Below are 22,139 nucleotides of genomic sequence, written 5' to 3'. Positions count from 1 at the left end.
TCACCTAGAGGGTCTGCATGCCATCCAGTGATGTCATCAGTACCTCACTCTGAGGCTCCACCCACTCAGGTCATTGACATGGTGCCTTTTCACAGAAAGCCAGAAAACTGCCAGCGGCCATCTTGGTAATGGGCCGAGATAGCGCCACCTCCCCCCCCTTCACACACACACACACACACAAAACCCCCATCACAAGACCCTGACCTGAAGGGCAGAGCTACTGGACCACAAACTACCAGGAAATGTCCTGCTTATGTCCCTGAATGCTTGCTGCTGTCTGTCATCCAGTTCAGTTCATTAATAAGTTTAAACCGTTTCTACGGAAACAGTTGAGCATCGAGTCGTCGACTAGCAGCAGCACTCCAGATGATTTAAACTCCAGATCCCATGATGCCTCAGGGCCGCTCCTCCCACAGCACAGGGTGGAGAGTGGGAGGAGGAGCAGAGAGGGAGTTTGGGAAAGAATGCCTGGAATTCATTTCCTGTCGAACAACTTTCACAGCGAGGAGGAGACGAAGAGGAGAGAAAGAGGAGAGGAAGAGTCTTGTCCAAGTTTGAGACGCTGGTCCAGAGTGTGAAGAAGACGAGGGACTGACTCCTTCTCCTCCTGCTGGGATTCTGCCTCGAGGAGGAGCGCTGACTCCTGGTTCTCCTGGAGGAACCCATGACTCCTGCTGTAGGAGGAACCGGACCGACTCCTGCGGGGAAACCGGGCTCTGCTCCTGCTGCAGGAGGCGCAGAATGGCCGAGCCGCTGCTGAGGAGAACCTTCTCCAGGCTGAGGGGCAAAGACAGGAGGCGCAGGAAGACAGAGCCCAAACTGAGCGGTGAGCACTTTTCCAACTGCCAGTGAATGCATCATGATGGCCAGTGAATGCATCATGATGACCAGTGAATGCATCATGAAGGTCAGTGAATGCATCATGATGGCCAGTGAATGCATCATGATGACCAGTGAATGCATCATGAAGGTCAGTGAATGCATCATGATGACCAGTGAATGCATCATGATGACCAGTGAATGCATCATGATGGCCAGTGAATGCATCATGAAGGTCAGTGAATGCATCATGATGGCCAGTGAATGCATCATGAAGGTCAGTGAATGCATCATGATGACCAGTGAATGCATCATGATGGCCAGTGAATGCATCATGAAGGCCAGTGAATGCATCATGATGACCAGTGAATGCATCATGATGACCAGTGAATGCATCATGAAGGTCAGTGAATGCATCATGATGGCCAGTGAATGCATCATGAAGGTCCTCAGGGTCAGTAGAACCTGCTGGAACCAGTAAACCCAGAACTAGACCTGGGTCCAGGTGGCCATCGTCTTCACTTCTGCTCTATCTTCTCAAACCTGCAGACAGCCGCTGTCATGTCGACCCTTCTCTGCCAAGGTCAGGGGCCCAACAGGTGGTCAGGGGGGCCAGCAGGGGGCGCCAGTGCTTGGAGTCCTTTGGGCTGGTTAAACTGAATGAATCCAGGCCATTTACTGTTTGACACCTGGGATCAGATGAGGATGAGGATGAGAACCTGATGGAACCTGGAGCTGATGGTTCTGACTATGGCTGTTGTACACAGATATTGTAGTAATCGAGTAATCAGATAAAAAAATTTATAAAATAAAATATTAGTAAATCTAGTATAACACCAGGGTTGCTATCGGATATCAACATCAGTTCATTTTTTCCTATTTGAGCTTCCCTAACAGTTACTTTTCTGTAGTTTAGAAAACTAACCTGTAACAATAACAGCTCACTTTCTAAGTTAACATGGAGAAAAGTTACACAAAAATCTGAAATTATATTAAATTGTAATAATAAAGAGGCAGGCCCACATATACGCTTATATAAAAAATGTCTATACTCCAGTTTTTGGTTTATGTATTCATCTCCAGTCGGTTTAATAGATGAACTCTGACCTTGCACAGACATTTATAGCTTTGTGTTGATGTTAGCGACAAGGCAGTGAAGGTGACCTGCTGCTGCTGTGCAGAGCTGCTCAGGTGTGTTAGAATTATGGCAGCAAACCAACAAAACGCAAAGAACCTTCCACAGTTTCCCCCCCAAACTAACCAAGTTGAGTAAAGTTGTTGGTGACTGACTGGTTAGTTAAATGATGACTAGCAAACCCAATATATCCAGCTTTGCTAGTCTTGTTAACAAGAACAGAGTACCAATTTTGTTATCCATGTTCAAAAGTGGGTAGTACTGATTACATTTACTTTAGTAACTTTTTTGGGGAAAAAGGTACTTATAAGAATAGTTTTAATGCACTGAACTTTGTTGTCTTAGTTGACTAATATTTCTACTCTTACTTGATTAGATTGATTTTACATAAAGAAAACATTGGAAATATTAGATTTCTGCAACATATGAGCTAATGTCTGTGCAAATTTGAGCATAATTACTCAGTATTTTATACATGTCACTGTATATGGTATGGTTTATTTTGCATTAATAAACATGGTTATTTTATTTGAAATGTCACATAAAGGTTTGTTTACGTATTTATATTAAAGTAAAATCTCGTTTTACTTTAATATAATCTGCCCCCAAAATAAGCTAACGCCCCCCTGATAAACTCTGTGGAGCCGGGCCGGCTCCAGGCATCGCACCAGTTAAAGATGTTTATTGGTCCCCGAAAAACGATAAAAGCCCAAACATTATCATCAGTAAAAGGTCCAAACTTGAAAATTGGACCTTATGCTGCTAACACTTAGCTTTCATCAACAACTCAGGTGGAAGAGAGAGCGCTGCGCAGCGCAAATAAGAACCGGACCGGAACCAGGTGCGCTAAATAATAAAACATATTTTAAAGACACTAAGCTGCCTCGAAGCTTCAAGGAAATTTAATAATCGAGGTACTCAAATCATTAGAGGAATCGTTACAGCCCTGGTTCTGACAGGTTCTGGACCGTCTAGAAGGATTTCTCTGAGCCTCAGACTTGGAAGTAAATCCAGAACCGGGCCTGAGCCTGTAATTGGGTCGCTGAGCACAACGGAAACACAGATCAGTTTCCTGTCATTAGCCCTGCTGAACTTCCTGTTTATGTGTCCGGATGGACTGTCTCACTGCACTGGTTCTGTTCATACTGGACCAGGATTGCTGGTGTAGAAATGGGCCTATTGGTTCTGAAGGAGACAAATTGGACCCTTCAGCAAGGACTGATCTCTTCTAATACCAGAATCCAATGAGAGTTACCTCAGAACCTGGCAGGACCTCTGGACCAACCCAACGCTTCTTCCTGTGTCGCTGACTGCAGGCCGGGTGTGTGTGTGTGTATATGTGTGTGTGTGTATATGTGTGTGTGTCTCTGTCATATTTATTAACATTCTGAAGACCAATGGGCCTTATGGGGCCCACAGCCCGTTCCTGATACAGTGGACCCCTTGAGGTCCGGTTAAGGCGAGTTTGGTTTATAAGGTTTGGGTCACTAACCTTCACTGAAGTGAATGGAAGTCAATACAAAGTCTGAATGTGGGTAGAAATACACACAAGTCTGCATCTGTGTGTGTGTGATGAATAGTGAATACTCAGCAGTGTGTGTTGAACACAGAAGCTCCTTTCACATCTGTGCAGCTGTTTATTCAACCTCTGCCCCTCCCCCTTCTGTTTCTAGCTTTCAGACTCATTCTGATGACAGGAAGTAAAGTCAGCCTCTGGAGAGGGTCACTTCCTGTTTGGTCCTGCTTGTAGCCTCAGGAAGCAGTTGGGCAGAACCCTCAGAACCATCAGGATGCATTTTACCTGAGGACATCTGAAAAGAGTTCCTGATAAATAAAAACTTCAGTTGGGTCAGTTGGTTCTGGGTCAGTTTGTTGTCGGTGGGCTGGTCACAATAACAAATGTGCTGGATGATAAATTGTCCCAGAAATTATTGCAGCAGCTCTGCATCCTGCAGCTTTTCTCTGTGCAAAGGGAACATGAGCATCGAGGGAAACTCTGACCCACTGGGCCAGAACCGCAGGACTGGAACCAGGTTCTGGTGTTAGTCTGATGGTCCTTGTTTGGCGTTAAACATGAGGCAGAGTTCAGTTTGCGTGACATTCTTTTCTGTCTCTAAACATGCTTTCATTCTGGAGTGACCTCAGCATCAGGTTAACAGATCGACCAATCAGAGAAGAGGATAGCGGTGTTTGTGTTTCACACAGAAAGATCCCAACCAGATAAACGCAGACCAGAAGCAGCAGCCTCAGGTCGCACTCAGCAGAACAACACGGCTTATTCACGCAGCTCGGTCAGACGCTGATGCTGCCTGTCACGAGACGCTGCTCTCTACTGAGCATGCTCAGAACACTAGCAACCAGCTGCCTCTTAACCAGCCTGAACTGGTTTCGTTTCCTGGTCAAATACAATCTGCCATTGTTTTGGCAAACTTACACACCGAAGCAGAACTAACTTTAGTGGCCTCTGGTTGTTGTAACCAGGTGTTGATGTTGCCCCTTGTGGCCCCTGGTGTAAAACCTCCCTATGTTTGCTGGTGTCTTTAATGTCTCTGACGATGAAGCTGCCAGTTACTGGAGTCTGCTTCTCAGCAGGTGAACCTGGTCGAATCCTGGAGAGATTGGTGGTGACCTGGAGTCTAAAACTATCGTAGGGTAGCGTCAGTGAGCCGGCCTGAAGTCTTGACTGCCTGGTCTATGCTGGAGGAGCGTTACCAGGTGGAAACCCTCGATGTCCTATTCTACAGAAAGAAAGCTTTTATCAAAGAATGCAGAACTAGATTTGGAAAAATAATTGGGATTCAGTTGAATGAAATTATAGACCAAGTCAAGTCCAGATCAGTATTCCAATCTATAAAAAGGCCTTGATGGATTCCACCGCAGAACGAACAGATTAGAGTCTGGTGTCCCCACTGTCAGTCTTTAACTAAACTGTAGCTTTAATGCCCTGACTTGACATCAGCTCATGTTTTTTTTTGCATTCTTTTTTTATTTTTTGATGTATGTCTCCGATTTGTCTAAGTAATGCATAAAGGTGTTTGTGTGAATGTGTTGGCTCAACCTAGTTGCACATGAATTGCCCTTCAGGGACTCAATAGAGTGAATAGGAAGGCAACAGTACCATTAACCAGTGAAACAGAGAAGCCTTGCTAAGGCAGGAGCTGAAGCTAAGTGAGCCCCAGGGAAGGAAACGTGAGACGCCAGCAGGTTGTCCAGAGCAGACGGCGTGTTCATGTGTCTGATGATGCAGAACTTGAAGGTCCATTTCTCAACTTTCTGTTTTCTTCAGAGCCTCCAGTCAGCTCTGCCGCCATTCAGACGTCTCCATCATCACCATCACTGAACATCATATCCAGCACTGTAACCACCGCCCACTCTGGCCCCAGCTCTCCTCCTCGAAATCACATTACGGTTGCTAAGAAACAGCAATGGGTGCGGCAGGAAGCTTCTTGTCCGAACTCCACCCACATGACCTCTGACCAGTGGTCATCATGGATATCCCACCATGAATCTGGACTGACCTGGACCGACAAGGTATTCAGATGGGAGGTGGTTCCTGTTGATCCATCATTGTTCTCTCTCTGTGGTTCCTCCAGTTTGATTCTGCCTTGATTTCAGTTTGGTGATGGATTCTGCTGCTTGACTCCCTTGGAGGTTGTAACCCATGTTGCCGTGTTTTCAGGCGCATGCTGAAGCCGTGCCACCTAGGGATGCAGTCACCAGTATCCAGCAGGAAGATTCCCAAGCTTCAGGGGGAGCCACTGAGATTCCCACCCCAGGAGTCAGCGCCAAGCTTTTCGGCCAGCGGGCGTACCTGCAGAGCCTGGAGCGGAGCAGCCGAGCATGGGTTCTGTCTTCAGGAAAGTCCCAGGCTCCGGATGATGAGTTTGGGCCTCTGGAGGAGAACAGCAGCAGCAACATATGGTACAACCCCATCCCAGAGGAGGAGGATGGAGGAGGCCCACCGACAGAAGAGGAGGTATGGAAGAGAAGGGATGAAGAGCAGGAGGTTGCAGATCTCAGAGGATATGGTTGTAGCTGTGAGTGTCCACAGGAGGGCGCCAATCCAAGCGTCAGTCACCAGGTTCATGACATTAGAGAAGAAATCTCAGGTAAGCTGCTTCTTTCCACCAGTTGCTGTGTGATTGAAGTGAGTTGCTCATTGATTATCCATCTGTTGCAGACTGCCCTGCCTCAGACTCAAGCCCCACCTCCCTAAACAAAGGGGGCGGAGCTGGGAGTGTGATGGACAGGCTGAGGTCTCCTGGTACTGTTCGGAAACTCTCTTTAAAAATGAAGAAACTTCCTGAACTCCGGCGAAAACTCAGTCTACGTTCATCTTCCCGTACTAACCGCCAGACCGGTGGAGGAGGTGGGGACGAGCCGACCAATAACAACGCAGCATCATCTCCGGTGCTGGCCAATCAGAATGTCATCAGCAGGTACCATCTGGACAGCTCTGCCCCCCCAGCGCGTCCTCACCGTCGATCATCGAGACAACGCTCCGCCGGCAAAGGAGGTCCTTCCTTCCTTCCTTCCTCTTCCTTCCTTCCTTCCTTCCTTCCTTCCTTCCTTCCTTCCTTCCTTCCTTCCTTCCTTCCTTCCTTCCTTCCTTCCTTCCTTCCTTCCTTCCTTCCTTCCTTCCTTCCTTCATGGCTCTGGTTGCCTCAGATTGTTTTAGTTAAATTAACCTAGTAACTAATAGTTCATTAGTTGAGCCATTAGTTACTAATACGACTTAGTTACTTAGTTACTATACTAATGGCTGAACTTTGACCTGACTAGTTGCTGAATTCTTGAAGGCTTAGTTAGAACCTTTAGGCAACAGTCGGGTTGTTGTTTCAAACACTAGCTGATGCAGCAGCTACATAGATTAACTCTCTTGGTTAATGTCTGGTAATGTTTTAGATGATGCTGTCTGCTGCTGGTTAGCTAGGCTAGATGAGCATCCTGGACTAGCTGGGTTAGCTGTCTCAGGTAGGCTACCCTTTGCAGTTACCCTTCCTCCTCAGGTCTGTGAGTGAATGCAAGGTTGGGAGTCGGCTTCTGTATCTTTGGTATTTCTTCGTCCTCCTTATTTATCCTTGTCAGGAACCAAAGATGTGACTGATTTATTACCAATCTGTAGTCTCTGGCACGCTGTTACTTAGGATTTTGGTGAGCCTAACTAACCCAGTAGCCAATGAGCCCCTTTTAATTTCTGTTAGGATATCTCAGTGACGGAGACTCCCCTGAGCTGTTGCCCCGGCAACAGGCTGCTGACCTCACAGCATCCCAGGAAGCTTGGTGTGACGTCAGTTCGTTTCAGCTGTACGTGGGCTCAGATCCGCCGCGATGCAGCCAGCGGGTGACGGGGTTACTGACAGTGCACCTGCTGGGCCTGGAGGAGATGAAGAGCAGCAGGTAAACTAGAGCTGACCGATCAGACCAGGACCTGGACTTTGACTATAAAATGGAAAATGTCCTTCCAGTTTGCAGCGTAATGTCTCTAAGCCTGTTTTAGTCCTAAGCATATTGTGCCTCTTTCGGTCCTAGATCAGAGGACAGCAAAGAAATCTTCTTGGCCATCCAAGTCGATGGGGTGACAAGAGCCAGGACCGCCCTCTTGAACCTCAGAGGCCACACCCGGCCCCTGAACCACACCTTTCACCTTGACTTGGAGAGGGCCCGGCAGCTCCGCATCGTGGTGCTAACACCAGGTACCGGCTTAATTCTAGGGGGGTCCAGATCCCGACCCCAGCTATGTTTAAATAACCCGGACCCTCAACTGAACCTGAACCTGAACCTGGACCTGGACCTGGACCCTGACCTGGACCACCCATTGTTAGGACTCTTGGTGTCACAAGTGCTTTTTGTTTTGCAGCGGCTCCGTCAGTGGTGGGCGGCGCCAAACCAGACCAGAGTAATTCTGCTGGAGGTCCAAACAGGAACCGGGTGTGCTGTCTGGGTGGCGTCTCCATCCCGCCGCTCTTTAAAGGTCGATCACATTCCACCTGATTTTGGTTATTGATCCTGGAGAGGTGATGATGGTTCATTCGGGTTGAAATCTGCTGCTTGTTTCTGTGTCAGGAAGTCGCAGTCAGCAGCTGTGCCTGAAGCTGGAGCCCAGAGGACTGCTGTACGTCAAACTGACTCTGCAGGAAAAATGGGACACCCAGGTAACCTGGGAGATCCTGGTAAACTCTATATATGCTGCTGTTGCAATGCGCTGGGAGTCCTATAGAAGGCGCACTGGGTGCAGACGTTGTAGTCCTTGCCATGGTTGTTCTGGGTCCGATTCCCGGTCTCAGGTCATTTACTGCTTGTCTACTTCTTCTCTCCCCTCCTTATTGACTGTTAAATAAAAAAACTCTAAAATATCTTTACTAAAATAAAAGTCACATACTGCTGTTAAAAAGCCTAGAGGTGCTGGGAATCTGAATGTTTGTGTCGGCAGCACGGCAGGGATCCCTCAGCACCTGCTAATGTGTTTGGGGTTGAACTGCACCACCTGGTGGAGAAAGAAGGAAACGCAGCTCCAGTTCCCCTGCTGATCCAGAAGACGGTGGCAGAAATAGAGAGACGAGGCCTGAAGGTGGGAACTAAGCCGTTTCTATTGCGACCGCTCTGATTCCTCAGTACTGATCCAAGATTGAACCGGACCTGGGTTTGTTCAGGTGGTGGGTCTGTACCGGTTGTGTGGTTCTGCTGCCGTCAAGAAGGAGCTGAGAGACGGGTTTGAGAAGAACAGTTCAGCCGTGTGTCTGTCCGAGGACCGGTACCCCGACGTCAACGTCATCACAGGTCAGTGACCAGAACCAGAACCTGGTGCAGGAGCAAACCAAGCTCAGGTTCTCACCCAGTCCTGAGCTTAGTTTTTCATGAGGACTTTTTTTAGAACCGGACCCACTGATTGGTGGACTGTTTGGTTTTAAACTGCTGGCTGGGTCCAAACTCAAAGATATCAGTCATCAAGTGAAACTGGAGGGAGGGAACTAAACAGAACCAGAGACCGGTTTCCCAAATAAACTAGAACAAGATCTTTGTATTTGACCTGGTCCCAAGGGTTTGGATCAGAATCAAAGACACATTACTCAGTACTGATTGCCTTGTTTTCTGAATCCTGATTGGACTTTCTTTGTAACAGGCCTTGAGACGGTGTTAGGAGTAAACTGTTGTTATGTTGATAAACTGACCAGTTGGACTGGATCAGAACCAGCCAGAACCAACGCTGTTGTTCTCCAGGTGTTCTGAAGGACTACCTCCGTGAGCTGCCGTCGCCGCTCATCACCAGGACTCTGTACCAGGTGGTCCGGGAGGCCATGACCCTGCGACCACCACTGGAGACCCCTGACCCAGAAGCGGCCCAGTGCACCGTTCGACTCCTGTCCTGTCTGCCGGAACCAGAGAAGGTAACGGAAGGAAGGAAGGAAGGAAGGAAGGAAGGAAGGAAGGTAGGAAGACAGACAGACAGACAGACTCACTGACTGACTGACTGACTGATTAGTCTCCCGCAGGAGAAATGTATCCTGGAAGCAGGGGCAAAAACTGCAGTACAACGATGAAAAACTCATCCAAAAGGACAGTAACCATGAACAAATAAAAAACAAAGTAAAAAAATACTACCACAAATATCAGATCAGCAGTACATCCCAAATACATCCTCTACATCAGGGGTGTCCAAAGTGAGTCCTGGAGGCTCGGCATCCTGCATGTTCTAGTTCTCTCCCTAGTGGTAGCAACAACCTCCTCAGCTCGTCAATGTTCTCCTCAGACCTTCTGATGAGCCATCATTTGATGCAGGTGCGCTAAACCAGGGAGAGAACTAAAACATGCAGGATGCCGGCCCTCCAGGACCCGCTTTAGACACCCCTGCACTACATGCTACTCTTGGTCATTGTCTGGACCTCCTGTTGCTCTGTCCAGGCCTCGCTAGTCTGCCATTTATCAAGTTAATAGAGAGAGGTACGAATGAATGTTTCAGACGGTTGTATTTGCAAAGGGAGGCCCTGAACGTTCTTCCAGAGTTCATAAGAACATATTCTGATGCGAGCACATATGACCCATCAGACAAGATGTTCTCAGCTTGCCTGATGGTAGCCTGCTCAAACAGGAGTTGTGGAGAAGATGGATCCAGAGTGTTGATAATCTTGCTTGCCATCTTCACCAGACTTTGAATTTGAGTTTTTAATTTAACAGTGAGATTTCCAAACCATCCAGTGATGGTCTAAGAATAGACTCGACAGTTGCCCTATAAAAGATCAGCATTATCATTTTAGAAACACCACACAATCGAAGTCGTCTAAGAAAATAGAGACACTGGTGAACCTCTGCACATACATTTGTCACATGTGTCCGCCAACTTAGATCGCCATCCATGAACACACCTAAATATTTAAAAGATGCAACCTGTTTAATGGGGCAGCCATGTATGGCTATAGGATTCCGGTCACTGATTGATTTAGGATCCAGAAATAATTCAACAGTTTTTGAGGTGTTAATCTGTAGTTTATGAGAGTCGCACCATAAAACAAACTTATCTACAGCAGATTTATGACTGTCAGGATTGCCTGTTAAGAGACTCAGAATAACAGTATCATCTGAAAATTTTATTATGTATTGATTGGGTTGAGAACTGACACACCAGTGGTGGAGGAAGTACTCAAAAAATGTACTTAAGTAAAAGTAAAAAAGTACTGGCTTTTAAAAATACTTAAGTATTAAAATACAAGTACTTGCTGAATGCATTACCTAATCCCTAATACAATATCATTAAGTGAACCGATCGTATTTAATTTTAATACATCAGTAATGTCCCATTTTAATGAACAATGCCACAGATAAAGCATGTTTTCATTATGTTTACTCTGTAACATAGTTTAAACTTAGACATGTGATTCTATGCATCATAATTTCAGGGATGGAAACATCTTGTCTCCTGTCCTAACATAGCATGAACTTCACTTTTTTTGCCACTTGTGGCTTTTATTTTGAAAGAAATCCAACTGAAAGGGGATGGAAAGAAGGTGGGTGGGGGAGGACATGCAACCAGGAGCCAGTAGCAGAGTTGTAGTCAAGACCACCGAACCCAAGACCAAGACCAGCACCCCGCGCTACGTGACACAATAAAATTAAGTGCACCTATCAAAATTGCTTCTCAAATTGATCTGAAAGATCCACATTCCCTTAAAAACACCTAGATATTAAATACTTAGAGCTGAAATAAATTTAACCAGTATCAATTCAAACTCTTCTTCATTCTGTTTTGCTTTCATCTCTGTAGCACAATCCACAGGTTTCCTGCCATCTCTAAAAAAAAATAACGCCCTGGGCAGTTGCCCATATTGCCAATCTCAGAAACCACAACTGTCTGCACCGTTAAACCGCACCATTAAACATAGGAATTAACGGTAAGCAACGCTCAACTATGAACCTGTCCAAGGCGCAATAAGTAAGAAGTAACGAAGCAGAAGGAGCACCGTGACTGTTTTCATCCTCCCTCCTGCTGCAACATCTGCCACCAGAAAACAAAGAGCAATGAGCATGCTTTGTGTTCTTACGTTCTTGTTTTATTTATTCGCCAATTAAATAAATTATATATATATATATATATATTAAAAAAAAAATTTCCCCTCTCACCCTCCGTGGGTGGTCTCTTTCATCCTCTGAGCTCGGGTCCTCTACCAGAGGCCTGGGAGCTTGAGGGTTCTGCGCAGTATCTTGGCTGTGCCTAGAACTGCACATTTCTGGACTGAGATGTCTGATGTTGTTCCTGGGATCTGTTTGAGCCACTGCTCCAGTTTGGGGGTGACTGCCCCGAGGGCCCCGATGACCACAGGCACCACTGTGGTCTTCACCTTCCAGGCCTTCTCCAGTTCCTCTCTGAGGCCCTGGTATTTCTCCAGTTTCTCCTTTTTCCTGATGTTGTGGTCACTTGGTATTGCTACATCCACCACAACGGCTTTCCTCTGTTCTTTATCCACCACCACAATGTCCGGTTGGTTCTCCATTACCATCTTGTCTGTCTGGATCTGGAAGTCCCACAGGATCTTAGCTCGGTCATTCTCCACCACCTTTGGGGGTGTCCCCCACTTTGACCTCGGGGCTTCCAGTCCATATTCTGCACAGATGTTCCTGTACACTATGCCCGCCACTTGGTTATGTCGTTCCATGTACGCTTTCCCTGCCAGCATCTTGCACCCTGCTGTTATGTGCTGGACTGTCTCAGAGGCCTCCTTGCACAACCTACACCTTGGGTCTTGTCTGGTGTGGTAGATCTGAGCCTCTATTGCTCTGGTGTTTAGGGCCTGTTCCTGGGCGGCCAGGATGAGGGCCTCCGTGCTGTCCTTGAGTCCAGCTTTCTCCAGCCATTGGTAGGATTTCCTGATATCAGCCACTTCAGTTATTTGTCGGTGGTACATCCCATGTAGGGGCTTGTCCTCCCATGATGGTTCCTCCAGCACCTCGTCCTCTGTTCCCCATTGCCTGAGACATTCGCTGAGCACATCGTCCGTTGAGGCTTTGTCCTTGATGTATTTATGGATCTTAGATGTTTCATCCTGGACAGTGGCTCTCACACTCACTAGTCCTCTGCCTCCTTCCTTACGGCTTGTGTACAGTCTCAGGGTGCTGGATTTGGGGTGGAACCCTCCATGCATGGTTAGTAGCTTCCGAGTCTTAACATCCGTGGCCTTCATCTCTTCCATTGGCCAGCTAATTATTCCGGCAGGGTATCTGATTACTGGTAAGGCATAGCTGTTTATTGCACGGATCTTGTTCTTGCCATTGAGCTGGCTTCTCAGGACTTGCCTTATTATATATATATATATATATATATATATATATATATATATATATATATTTTTTTTTAATACAATAAAATAATAGATACTGCAGTGTACGCAGAGCATTACAAGAACACAGAACGTTTCTCAGTGAGGCTTCAGTCCCATCAACCTTCGTCCAGAAGAATCGGATCGTTCCTGAATATCATATCACTATATTGCACTTTGGTCACAGCGTTGTCCCATATTTGCGACACCTCAGTCAACACCTCCTGTTACGACCCGGCTCGTGAGCCGCAACAAAAAGCCAGAGAGACACGGCCTTCAATAAAAGAATACAGTCTTTATTGTACAATCCAAGCAAATAAACAGGACCAGCATAGACAAGCGGGTGCTCCCCCCCTGTGGTCGGTGGCATTGCTCCACGGATAAGCCCTGCGAAAAGAAAAGAAAGGTCAAACAAACCATCCAAACCAGGACCGGGTGGGCAGGCAGCTGGGGGAAGAGCCACCTCTGTAGAATCAAGCTGGGTGGAGAAGCCGGCTCAGCTCCAAGCCAGCTTCAGCTCCTGTCCTCTCTCTCTCACGCGCTGAAGCAGGCTGCTTATATCCCGAGGACGCGCTGGGCCTGGCGAATCCTGGTCCCGCCCCTTCTGCTCCGCCTCAGGACAAAACACAATAACTGACGGACGTCACACCCCCACCCACAAAACATGGGTTCCCACAAGGGAATCCCAAGTAAAAAAAAAAAAATAAATAAATAAATAAAAATCATCCAGATCTAAGATGCATTGTCGTTTACAATACAGGGGCACGAGAAAGCGCATCAGCAACTACATTATCTCGTCCTTTTATGTACCGTATATCCAAAGAAAAAGACTGCAAAAAGAGCAACCAACGAACCAAACGTTGATTAGGACATTTTAGCGTCGTCAAAAATGTAAGCGGATTATGATCCGTATATACAACAATAGGAGCACCACCCCCCAAGTAAACATCAAAGTGCTGCAAAGCCAGGATTAAAGCAAGTGTCTCCTTTTCGATCACAGAGTAATTTAATTGATGTTTGTTAAATTTTTTTGAAAAATAACTGACTGGCTTGCAATTGCCCTGGTCATCCATTTGTGTCAAAACTGCACCTGCACCCACATAACTGGCATCCACATGGAGCTGAAAAGGAGCATTCAAGCGTGGGGCAGCCAAAACCGGAGCACAACAGAGAAGCTGCTTTACCTGCTCAAACGCATGCTGACAAGAAGGAGACCAGTCAAACTTGGCATCCTTAGAAAGCAAGCTGGTTAATGGGGCTACTACCGAAGAAAAGTCTTTACAGAAACAACGATAATAACCAACCAGACCAAGAAAACGCATGAGATCCTTTTTTGTAACAGGAACAGGAAAGTTCTGTACTGCTTGCACCTTGGCTGCGACTGGGCGCACTTGACCCTGCCCAACTACATGGCCGAGGTATGTCACGGTTGCTTTCGCAAACTCACACTTAGCAAGATTAATTGTAAGTCCTGCCACCGACAAGCGAGTAAACAAGTCGTGAATGCGCTCCATGTGTTGTTCCCAAGTATCAGAATAAACCACTACGTCATCTAAATACACCGCGCAACCTGGCATATCTCCCACCACATAATTCATTAATCGTTGAAAAGTAGCGGGTGCATTCCGAAGTCCAAACGGCATAACTGTGTATGAATACAACCCAGAAGGAGTAACAAACGCAGCTAACTCCTGTGCACGTTTTGTCAGAGGAACTTGCCAGTAACCTTTAAGCAAGTCAAATCTGCTAACGAATTTAGCCGAACCAACTTGATCCACACAATCATCCATTCTAGGAAGTGGAAATGAATCGGGCTTTGTGACAGCATTTAATTTTCTATAGTCTGAACAAAAACGGAATGTATTATCTGGCTTAGGAACCAAAATGCAAGGAGATGCCCAACTAGACGAAGATGGCTCAGCTATCCCATTATCCAACATATATTTCACTTCTGCATCAAGACATTTTCGTTTCTCCATGTTTACCCGATAAAAATGTTGTTTTATGGGACTCGCCTGACCCACATCAATATCATGTTCCAACCAAGTTGTACGCCCAGGAGTATCAGAAAACAAACCCGGGAAGCTATAAATTAGCTCACTCAACTGTTTTGAATGATGTTCAGAAAGATGTGATAACACATCCAATTTCTGCAGCGACTCCGAGTTGGAAAGACGCCCGTGCGTCATGGCGCTGTCCAAGGTACCAGTCTCCTCGTTAGAACAAGTGGCCATACAAACCTCATTAACCGCACAAACTGGGTGTATGTCCTCGGGAGATTTTTTTACCTGATCTCGCGCATAGTATGGTTTTAGCAAATTCACGTGGCACAACTGCGTGGTTTTTCTGCGCTCAGGCGTTGCAATGAGGTAGTTCTGATCAGAGAGCCGCTTTAACACTGTATACGGGCCGGAAAACTTAGCTTGAAAAGGAGATGAAATAATGGGACACAGTGCCAAAACCTGATCCCCGGGCAAAAACGAGCGTTCCACTGCTCGACGATCAAACAAAGATTTCATTTTATGTTGGCTAGCAGACAACTTTTCTTTAGCCAAATTCCGCGCTGCATACAGTCTATGCCTAAAGCCGTTCACATAGTCAATGAGATTTTGGGGTGGTTCTGGTTCTTTCCACTCCGCTGCCACAGCTGCTAAGGGACCCTTAACGGTGTGTCCAAACACCAACTCATTTGGGCTAAAGCCTATGCTCTCCTGAGTAACCTCCCGAGCAGCCAACATCAACCATGGTAACCCATCCTCCCAATCCTTCCCCAGTTCTATACAATAAGCACGGAGCAATGACTTTAAAGTTTGATGAAAACGCTCCAACGCTCCTTGACTTTCTGCATGGTAAGCCGTAGATCTGTTGTGTTTAACACGAAGCTGTTTTAGCACCTGGCCAAAAAGACGTGAAGAGAAATTTGTGCCTTGATCCGACTGAATAGTCTGAGGAATGCCAAATACAGAGATGAACTGAGAAAGAGCACGCACCACAGATTTTGCTGTTATTGTGCGTAACGGGTAAGCAGCCGGATATCGAGTACTTTGGCACATAACAGTTAACAAATAGCAAGCCCCAGATCGTGACCTTGGCAAGGGACCCACACAATCAATGATTAGGTGCTCAAACGGTTCTGTTGCAACAGGGATGGGTAATAAAGGCGTGGGTTTCAAAGGTTGGTTAGGCTTTGCAGTTAGCTGACAGACATGACATGTCCTAACATAGGAGGAAATATCCCTCTTCAAACGAGGCCAAAAAAAATGTCTAAGGACTCGGTCATATGTTTTTTTTACACCAGCATGTCCAGAATCATCATGTGCTACTTTCAACAGTGCCTCACGATATTTAGAGGGAACTACCACTTGAAACACCGCATGTTCCACAGAACCAAAATGTGGCACCCATCTTCTCATTAGCACAGAGTTTCGAAGAAAATACGCACCTTCGTGGTCTGACACAGCCCCCTCCGGACGAACCTGTTGAAATAATTCTTTTAATGAGGAATCTGCACGTTGGTCAGTTATCAAATCAGTACTAGTGACAGGAAATGGAAAATCAGCAAGAGGCAAAAAGAACTTGTAATCTTTATTTTCCTCTTGTGCGTCCTTGTCACCGTTCACTTGAGAGCGCGACATAGCTCGAGTCACAGCACAAGCAGTGAAAACGTTCGACAATTCACGCTCATTCTCCTCTTGTCGATCCAACTTCTGAGACTCCGGCTCACTGCCGACTGAGGGTGTGGGTGATTCATCTGTCCACATGCTGGAACCCGCTAGATCATTACCCAAAATGACCGAGACCCCGTCAATAGGTAACGCAGGTCGCACCGCCAACAAAGCCTCTCCACAAAAAAGCTGGCACTCCAAAAACACCCTGTGGAGAGGAACCAACAAAATATTCAAACCCATATCCCTCACCGGAATACAGTTGTCCGTCTCTGTGTGCTCAGGGAGAGGCAATACATCCGCCTGAATAAAAGAATTAAACGCACCAGTGTCTCTAAGTACTTTCACAGGTATTTTCTTTTCACCTTTTGCCAATGATACATAACCATCTCTTATAAATGGTAAATATGATTCCACAGGCTCTACGAGCGGCGATTCCTTTCGTTTCTCTACACCTGTAAACACAGGCGCCGCTAAACCCGCCCCCTCTGGTCTAGACTGAAATGTTGGAGTTCTAGACTTAAATAGATGGCAATCCGCCTTCCAATGACCACGCTTATGGCAGTAGTTACAACGATCATTACTGTCAAAAGAACCAGGAGGTTTAACTTCCACCTTACGCAAACCAGCAGGACGGCGAGAACTATCGCTTCGCCCAATGTCCCCCCTGAAACCACTTGCTGTCGGAAACTGGGATTTATGGGTCAAAACGTAATCATCCGCGAGCGCCGCGGCTGCAGCTGCCGTCTGAGCTTTCTGTTCACAAATATAAGTAGCAACCACCTCAGGAACTGAGTTTTTAAGTTGTTCCAAAACAACAAGTTCACATAGCTGCTCAAAGGTTTTAACTTCTGCTGCCGCGCACCACCGCATAAAATGCATTTTAATATCTCTGGCAAATTCCAGGTAACTCTGCTCAGAGTTTTTTCTGCAACTCCGAAACCTCTGCCTATATGCCTCAGGCACCAACTCATAAGTTTTTAAAACAGCAGCTTTCACCTTAGCATAGTCATGGCAATCAGAGTCAGACAACGTAGAAAAAACTTCTTGAGCACGCCCCACAAGCACACACTGCAACAACAGCACACGTGCAGAATCAGACCAGCTGCGCGCCTCAGCCACACGCTCAAAAATGACGAAAAAAGAATCTGGATCAAGTTCATTAAATTTAGGCAATAAACGTAAATTCCCAATGACATCAAACTCCATATCAACTGCCTCAGAAGCAACGGAAGAAGAACGAGAGACTCCAGACGCAACACTCTGTTTAGCCAAATCTAGCCGTGTCCGTTCGATCTCCAATCTAGTGTGCTCTGCTTCCAGTTGTACTTTCATTTTGAACTTATCGTGTTCAAACTGTAACAACAGCAATTCCCTATGCTGCTCAAATGTCAAACCAGGAGGTAAAACAGTAGGTTTAGCTGTAATCTCACCAACTGAGCTGTGCAAAATGTCCTTTTCAACTAAATTTGCGACCAAAATGGACTTCACATTCTCTTTAGACCGTCGGCCATCAATTTCCACCCCGTAATGTTTTCCAATCTCAAATAATTGCTCTTTTGAGCAACCTTCCAAAAACTCCTCTGAGGGAGAATCAAAAAATTCAGAGAGAAGTCATGATCATTTATAACGAAACGCAAACAGTAACCAGGGAAAAGTGCCAAGTCGTGTACCCAAAAGGCAGACTGAGAACCCCACTATTCTTGCCTATATACAAAAACTTACCTAACAGCTGATCCCTAGTCTTCACGCTTTTCGGCGGCGGGTTGTTACGCACCTTAAACCAGCGGGCCAGAAAGGAAATCTATACAGATTCCCTGCCTAGAATCCCACGGACGTGCTCCCGAGATAACTGTAAACAGTTAACACTAACCACCTAGAAGCGACACTACAAAGACAACGACCAGATGAAGCCCAAAGGAGCTACACCTCTATCGCCTATCAGGGGACCAAAGCTGCAAACAGGTGTACACGATGAACACTCAACCCACTGATTACAGAAAAAAAATAAACGAAACGCCACACCCGGAGAAAACAAACAAAACAAACTACGCCATCCAACAACCACAAAAAATAAATAAATAAATAAATAAAAATCCAGAAACCAAATCTTAACCAAAAACAACAAATTATCCAAACGCAACCAGGTTCAACTAACGACAAGCCCCCATTTTGTTACGACCCGGCTCGTGAGCCGCAACAAAAAGCCAGAGAGACACGGCCTTCAATAAAAGAATACAGTCTTTATTGTACAATCCAAGCAAATAAACAGGACCAGCATAGACAAGCGGGTGCTCCCCCCCTGTGGTCGGTGGCATTGCTCCACGGATAAGCCCTGCGAAAAGAAAAGAAAGGTCAAACAAACCATCCAAACCAGGACCGGGTGGGCAGGCAGCTGGGGGAAGAGCCACCTCTGTAGAATCAAGCTGGGTGGAGAAGCCGGCTCAGCTCCAAGCCAGCTTCAGCTCCTGTCCTCTCTCTCTCACGCGCTGAAGCAGGCTGCTTATATCCCGAGGACGCGCTGGGCCTGGCGAATCCTGGTCCCGCCCCTTCTGCTCCGCCTCAGGACAAAACACAATAACTGACGGACGTCACACCTCCACACAATAATTCAGCGCATGAGTGACAACTTTTTTCATCCAGATGCAACATGTGTCTCTGTACAGCTAGCTTTGCTAGCATCACGTCCACAGATCTTACCTTTCTTTAAGCTTTCCTTCGAAGTGACGCTAAAAGTTGGACTAAGTCCCCACCGTGAAAGCGAAGCGCTGCTGGTTTTACATGTCGCCATATCTTATGATTTATGCAGCTATTATATTACTGACGATCACACAGACATCTTCTCCCGCTCAGAGGAAACCACTGCGCATGTCTGGAGCTCCGCGTGCGAGTAAAGGTGGAGGCGATGGGTGACAACAGACACTAAGTCACGTTATTGCTTGGATTTTACGGCGCCACCTTAAAACCCAGGACTTGGATGTAACGAGTAACGGGACGGTTTAGTAGAAATGTAGCCTAACCCTACTTACTGTAAAATGTAGTGGAGTAAAAGTAGAAAGTATCCATTATTAAATCTACTTAAGTAAAGTACAGATACATGAAAATTGTACTTAAGTACAGTAACTGTACAGGTAACTTACTTCCCACCACTGCTGACACATTCGTGTACAAAATAAAAAGGTAAAGCGAACTGAAGCAACCTTGGGGGGGCCCATGTCTGCAGATCTACAGAACCAAACTCCGTGGGTCTGTTGGTGATTGGGTTGAGCACATAGGAACCATTCTAACGGACAGTTCTAAAGGGTCCAAACAGAACCCCAGAACCCTTACAGTCATTATTTATTCAACAAAGATCCAGAATGAAAAACTGAGAATGAAAATGAAACACTAAAATACAAAAACAACAGAATTTAACAAGAGTATTTCCTTCCTGCAGTTGCCTCAGTTAAAGCCTTCATACATTTAGGGACCCATAGTCACTTTCACGCCTTCATCTAGTTCATGAGTGCACTACATTCATGTCATCACAGCAGTGACATCACAGCCGCCCTGTCAGGGCTCCATTTGTCTGTAGTTGATGGGTCCCTCCCACCCCCCAGGCCACGCTGTCTGTGCTGCTGGATCACCTCAGCCTGGTCGCGTCCTTCAGCTCCTTCAACCGGATGACGCACCAGAATCTGGCGGTCTGCTTTGGCCCGGTTCTCCTCACCCCAACCCAGGAGGCCCGCCGGGCGGCTGGCTGGGGGGGCCGGGGCAAGACCCTCTGTCCGGGGGAGGAGATGGCCAATGCAGTGGACTTCAAGCGGCACATCGAGGCCTTGCACTACCTGCTGCAGCTCTGGCCAGGTGAGCCGAGCCGACCCACTGCTGCTGCACTCACAACATTCACCTTTCATAATCTTCACATTCCCCGTGTTCCTCCTTAGTGCCAATCAACCGAGTGCCAGAAGACGACCCCTCCCCTCCACGCTCCCCCTCCATGGCCCGGCACCTCCAGGTCGAACCACACCCGCAGCACCGCCCACTGTGGCTTCCCGGCGCGGACGGCGTGGTGTCCCGTCGGGGGCGTGGCGGACCAGCTCGACTGGAGAGCCCGCCCCCCGTCAACCGGTACGCGGGGGATTGGACCGTCTGCGGGCCGGACCTGCCGGCAGAGGATGAAGCCGACTACGACGAGGTGGCGGGAAGTGAGAGCGAAGGAGGTAAAACTCCGACCACAGGGGCGGCTCGGACTTCAGGTTCGGCTGAAGGCTTCGTGTCACTCTCTGCTCCGTGTTTCAGGCAGCAGAGAGGAAGAGGAGGAGGAAGAACAGAAGGAGGCTTGGCCGCCCGGAGCCACAGGAGGAGGCCACTTCATAGACGACTTCATGGACTTTGATGCTCCGTTCAACTGTCGCCTCAGCCTGAAGGACTTCGACACCCTGATCCACGACCTGGACCGTGAGCTGGCCAAGCAGATCAACATCTGCCTGTAGGAGGGAAGTGTGGGGGTGGGGGGTTCATCACCTCGTCTGGACCAAAACCCAGATCTGGGGTTGGTGAGTCCAGAACCAATCGGATCGTTTCTAGAAGATGACTTTTCTGAAAGTGAAGGAATTTTCTGTAGTTAAGTTTCTCTTTGCACGTCTGAAGTCAAAAATGCTCCACTGCTGAGGATATGTTGCCCCCCCCAGGGTCACTGCTCTGCTGCCCCCTGCTGCCTAGGGAGGCGAACTGCAGCCGATGTTTAGGGTCTCGAGATGCTGAAGGGTTTTGCCGTCTTGAGGACAGTGGGGTGGGGGCCGGTTTTGTCTGGAGGGTTCAAGGGTTCAGCGTTTATCGGTACAGGTTTTTGTCACTGTGAGAGCGTTCTCGGTCCTACTTGATGTTCCTGGCAGTATTATTATTTTGTTTTGCACGCGCCCAGTAAGCACTTGTGATTTTTTTTTATCAGTATGTTTGTAAACAAATGATGTAACCAAAGATTTAAAGCACAGCTGCCTGTTTGTTCATTCCAAAAACAAATAATAAACACTATTGATATTATTTGAATTTCTGACTAAATGTTTTATTTTAGATGGAAATATGATGTTGCTCTCTCATGTTGCTCTCTTATTTATGCAACTATCAACACGTTCTTCTGCAACTTTCTGATCATAAACATCAGGTCTTTATTTTAGTTTTAGTTTTTCAGTTTGACTTTATAATCCAACTGGGATGTGAACACATTTCAAAACTATAAAACCAAAATTCAATTGCAGTTTATTTAAACGTGGACAGTAATGTTACATGGCAAAAAAACAAACAAAAAAAACACATTTTATTTCTAAAGTACGTTTAAGAAACAATAATCAAATCATGAGTTAACCTTCAGTAAGGATCTGAACAGAATCCAACCTCAAGCCGAGGCAACAAGCAGAAACCCCAAACTTAATGATTATAGTTGATCACTCATCAACCAACTCATCCTCATCATCCTCCTCTTCCTCTTCAGAGGTCAGTGGAGGTTGTGGGGGTGAGGAATGGCTTTACTGTGTTGTTCAATGACTGTCTGATTTTTTTAATGACAGTGATTTTGTTAAACCTTCCTCTGACCTCCTACTGACGTCACAGCGACCTTTGACTCTTTCTGGTCTTTTTTCGGAACCGTCCTCTTCCAGCCGCTAACGGTCTCATCCCGGATTATCTTGCCGTCTATGCCCCGCCTTCGTCGGTTGTTTTCACTCCTGCTGC

At 46.8% G+C, this 22,139-nt stretch overlaps 1 protein-coding gene and 1 long non-coding RNA gene across 3 annotated transcripts; one reads left to right on the top strand and one right to left on the bottom strand.

Annotated features, from left to right (window-relative positions):
* The first annotated feature begins 428 nt into the window (after positions 1–428).
* Positions 429–21,458, top strand: syde1 (synapse defective Rho GTPase homolog 1). 2 transcript variants are annotated; one of them, XM_088016578.1, is made up of 15 exons: positions 429–826; positions 5,241–5,485; positions 5,634–5,930; positions 6,006–6,063; positions 6,135–6,470; positions 7,159–7,354; positions 7,487–7,650; positions 7,815–7,928; positions 8,021–8,109; positions 8,388–8,525; positions 8,608–8,734; positions 9,176–9,342; positions 20,027–20,273; positions 20,354–20,629; positions 20,709–21,458. In XM_088016578.1, exons 1-15 carry the CDS (start codon positions 742–744, stop codon positions 20,900–20,902), a joined length of 2,733 nt encoding a protein of 910 aa, XP_087872704.1. In that variant the 5' UTR covers positions 429–741; the 3' UTR covers positions 20,903–21,458. The 2 variants fall into 2 exon arrangements, with proteins under 2 accessions (XP_087872704.1, XP_014824976.2); XM_014969490.2 differs by having other exon boundaries at positions 5,634–6,063.
* Positions 13,038–19,016, bottom strand: LOC148153541 (uncharacterized). The gene is made up of 2 exons (XR_015766384.1): positions 18,793–19,016; positions 13,038–13,375 (listed from the first exon to the last, which is right to left on the bottom strand). It is a non-coding gene; the product is annotated as an uncharacterized LOC148153541 (long non-coding RNA).
* Positions 21,459–22,139: the final 681 nt, after the last annotated feature.

This window comes from Poecilia mexicana, unplaced genomic scaffold (genome assembly GCF_051168715.1).
Source record: "Poecilia mexicana isolate PSO_F unplaced genomic scaffold, ASM5116871v1 scaffold_19, whole genome shotgun sequence".
NCBI lineage: Eukaryota > Metazoa > Chordata > Actinopteri > Cyprinodontiformes > Poeciliidae > Poecilia > Poecilia mexicana.
The sequence above is the reverse complement of the archived record's forward strand: the minus strand, read 5'-3'. Positions and strand labels throughout refer to the sequence as shown.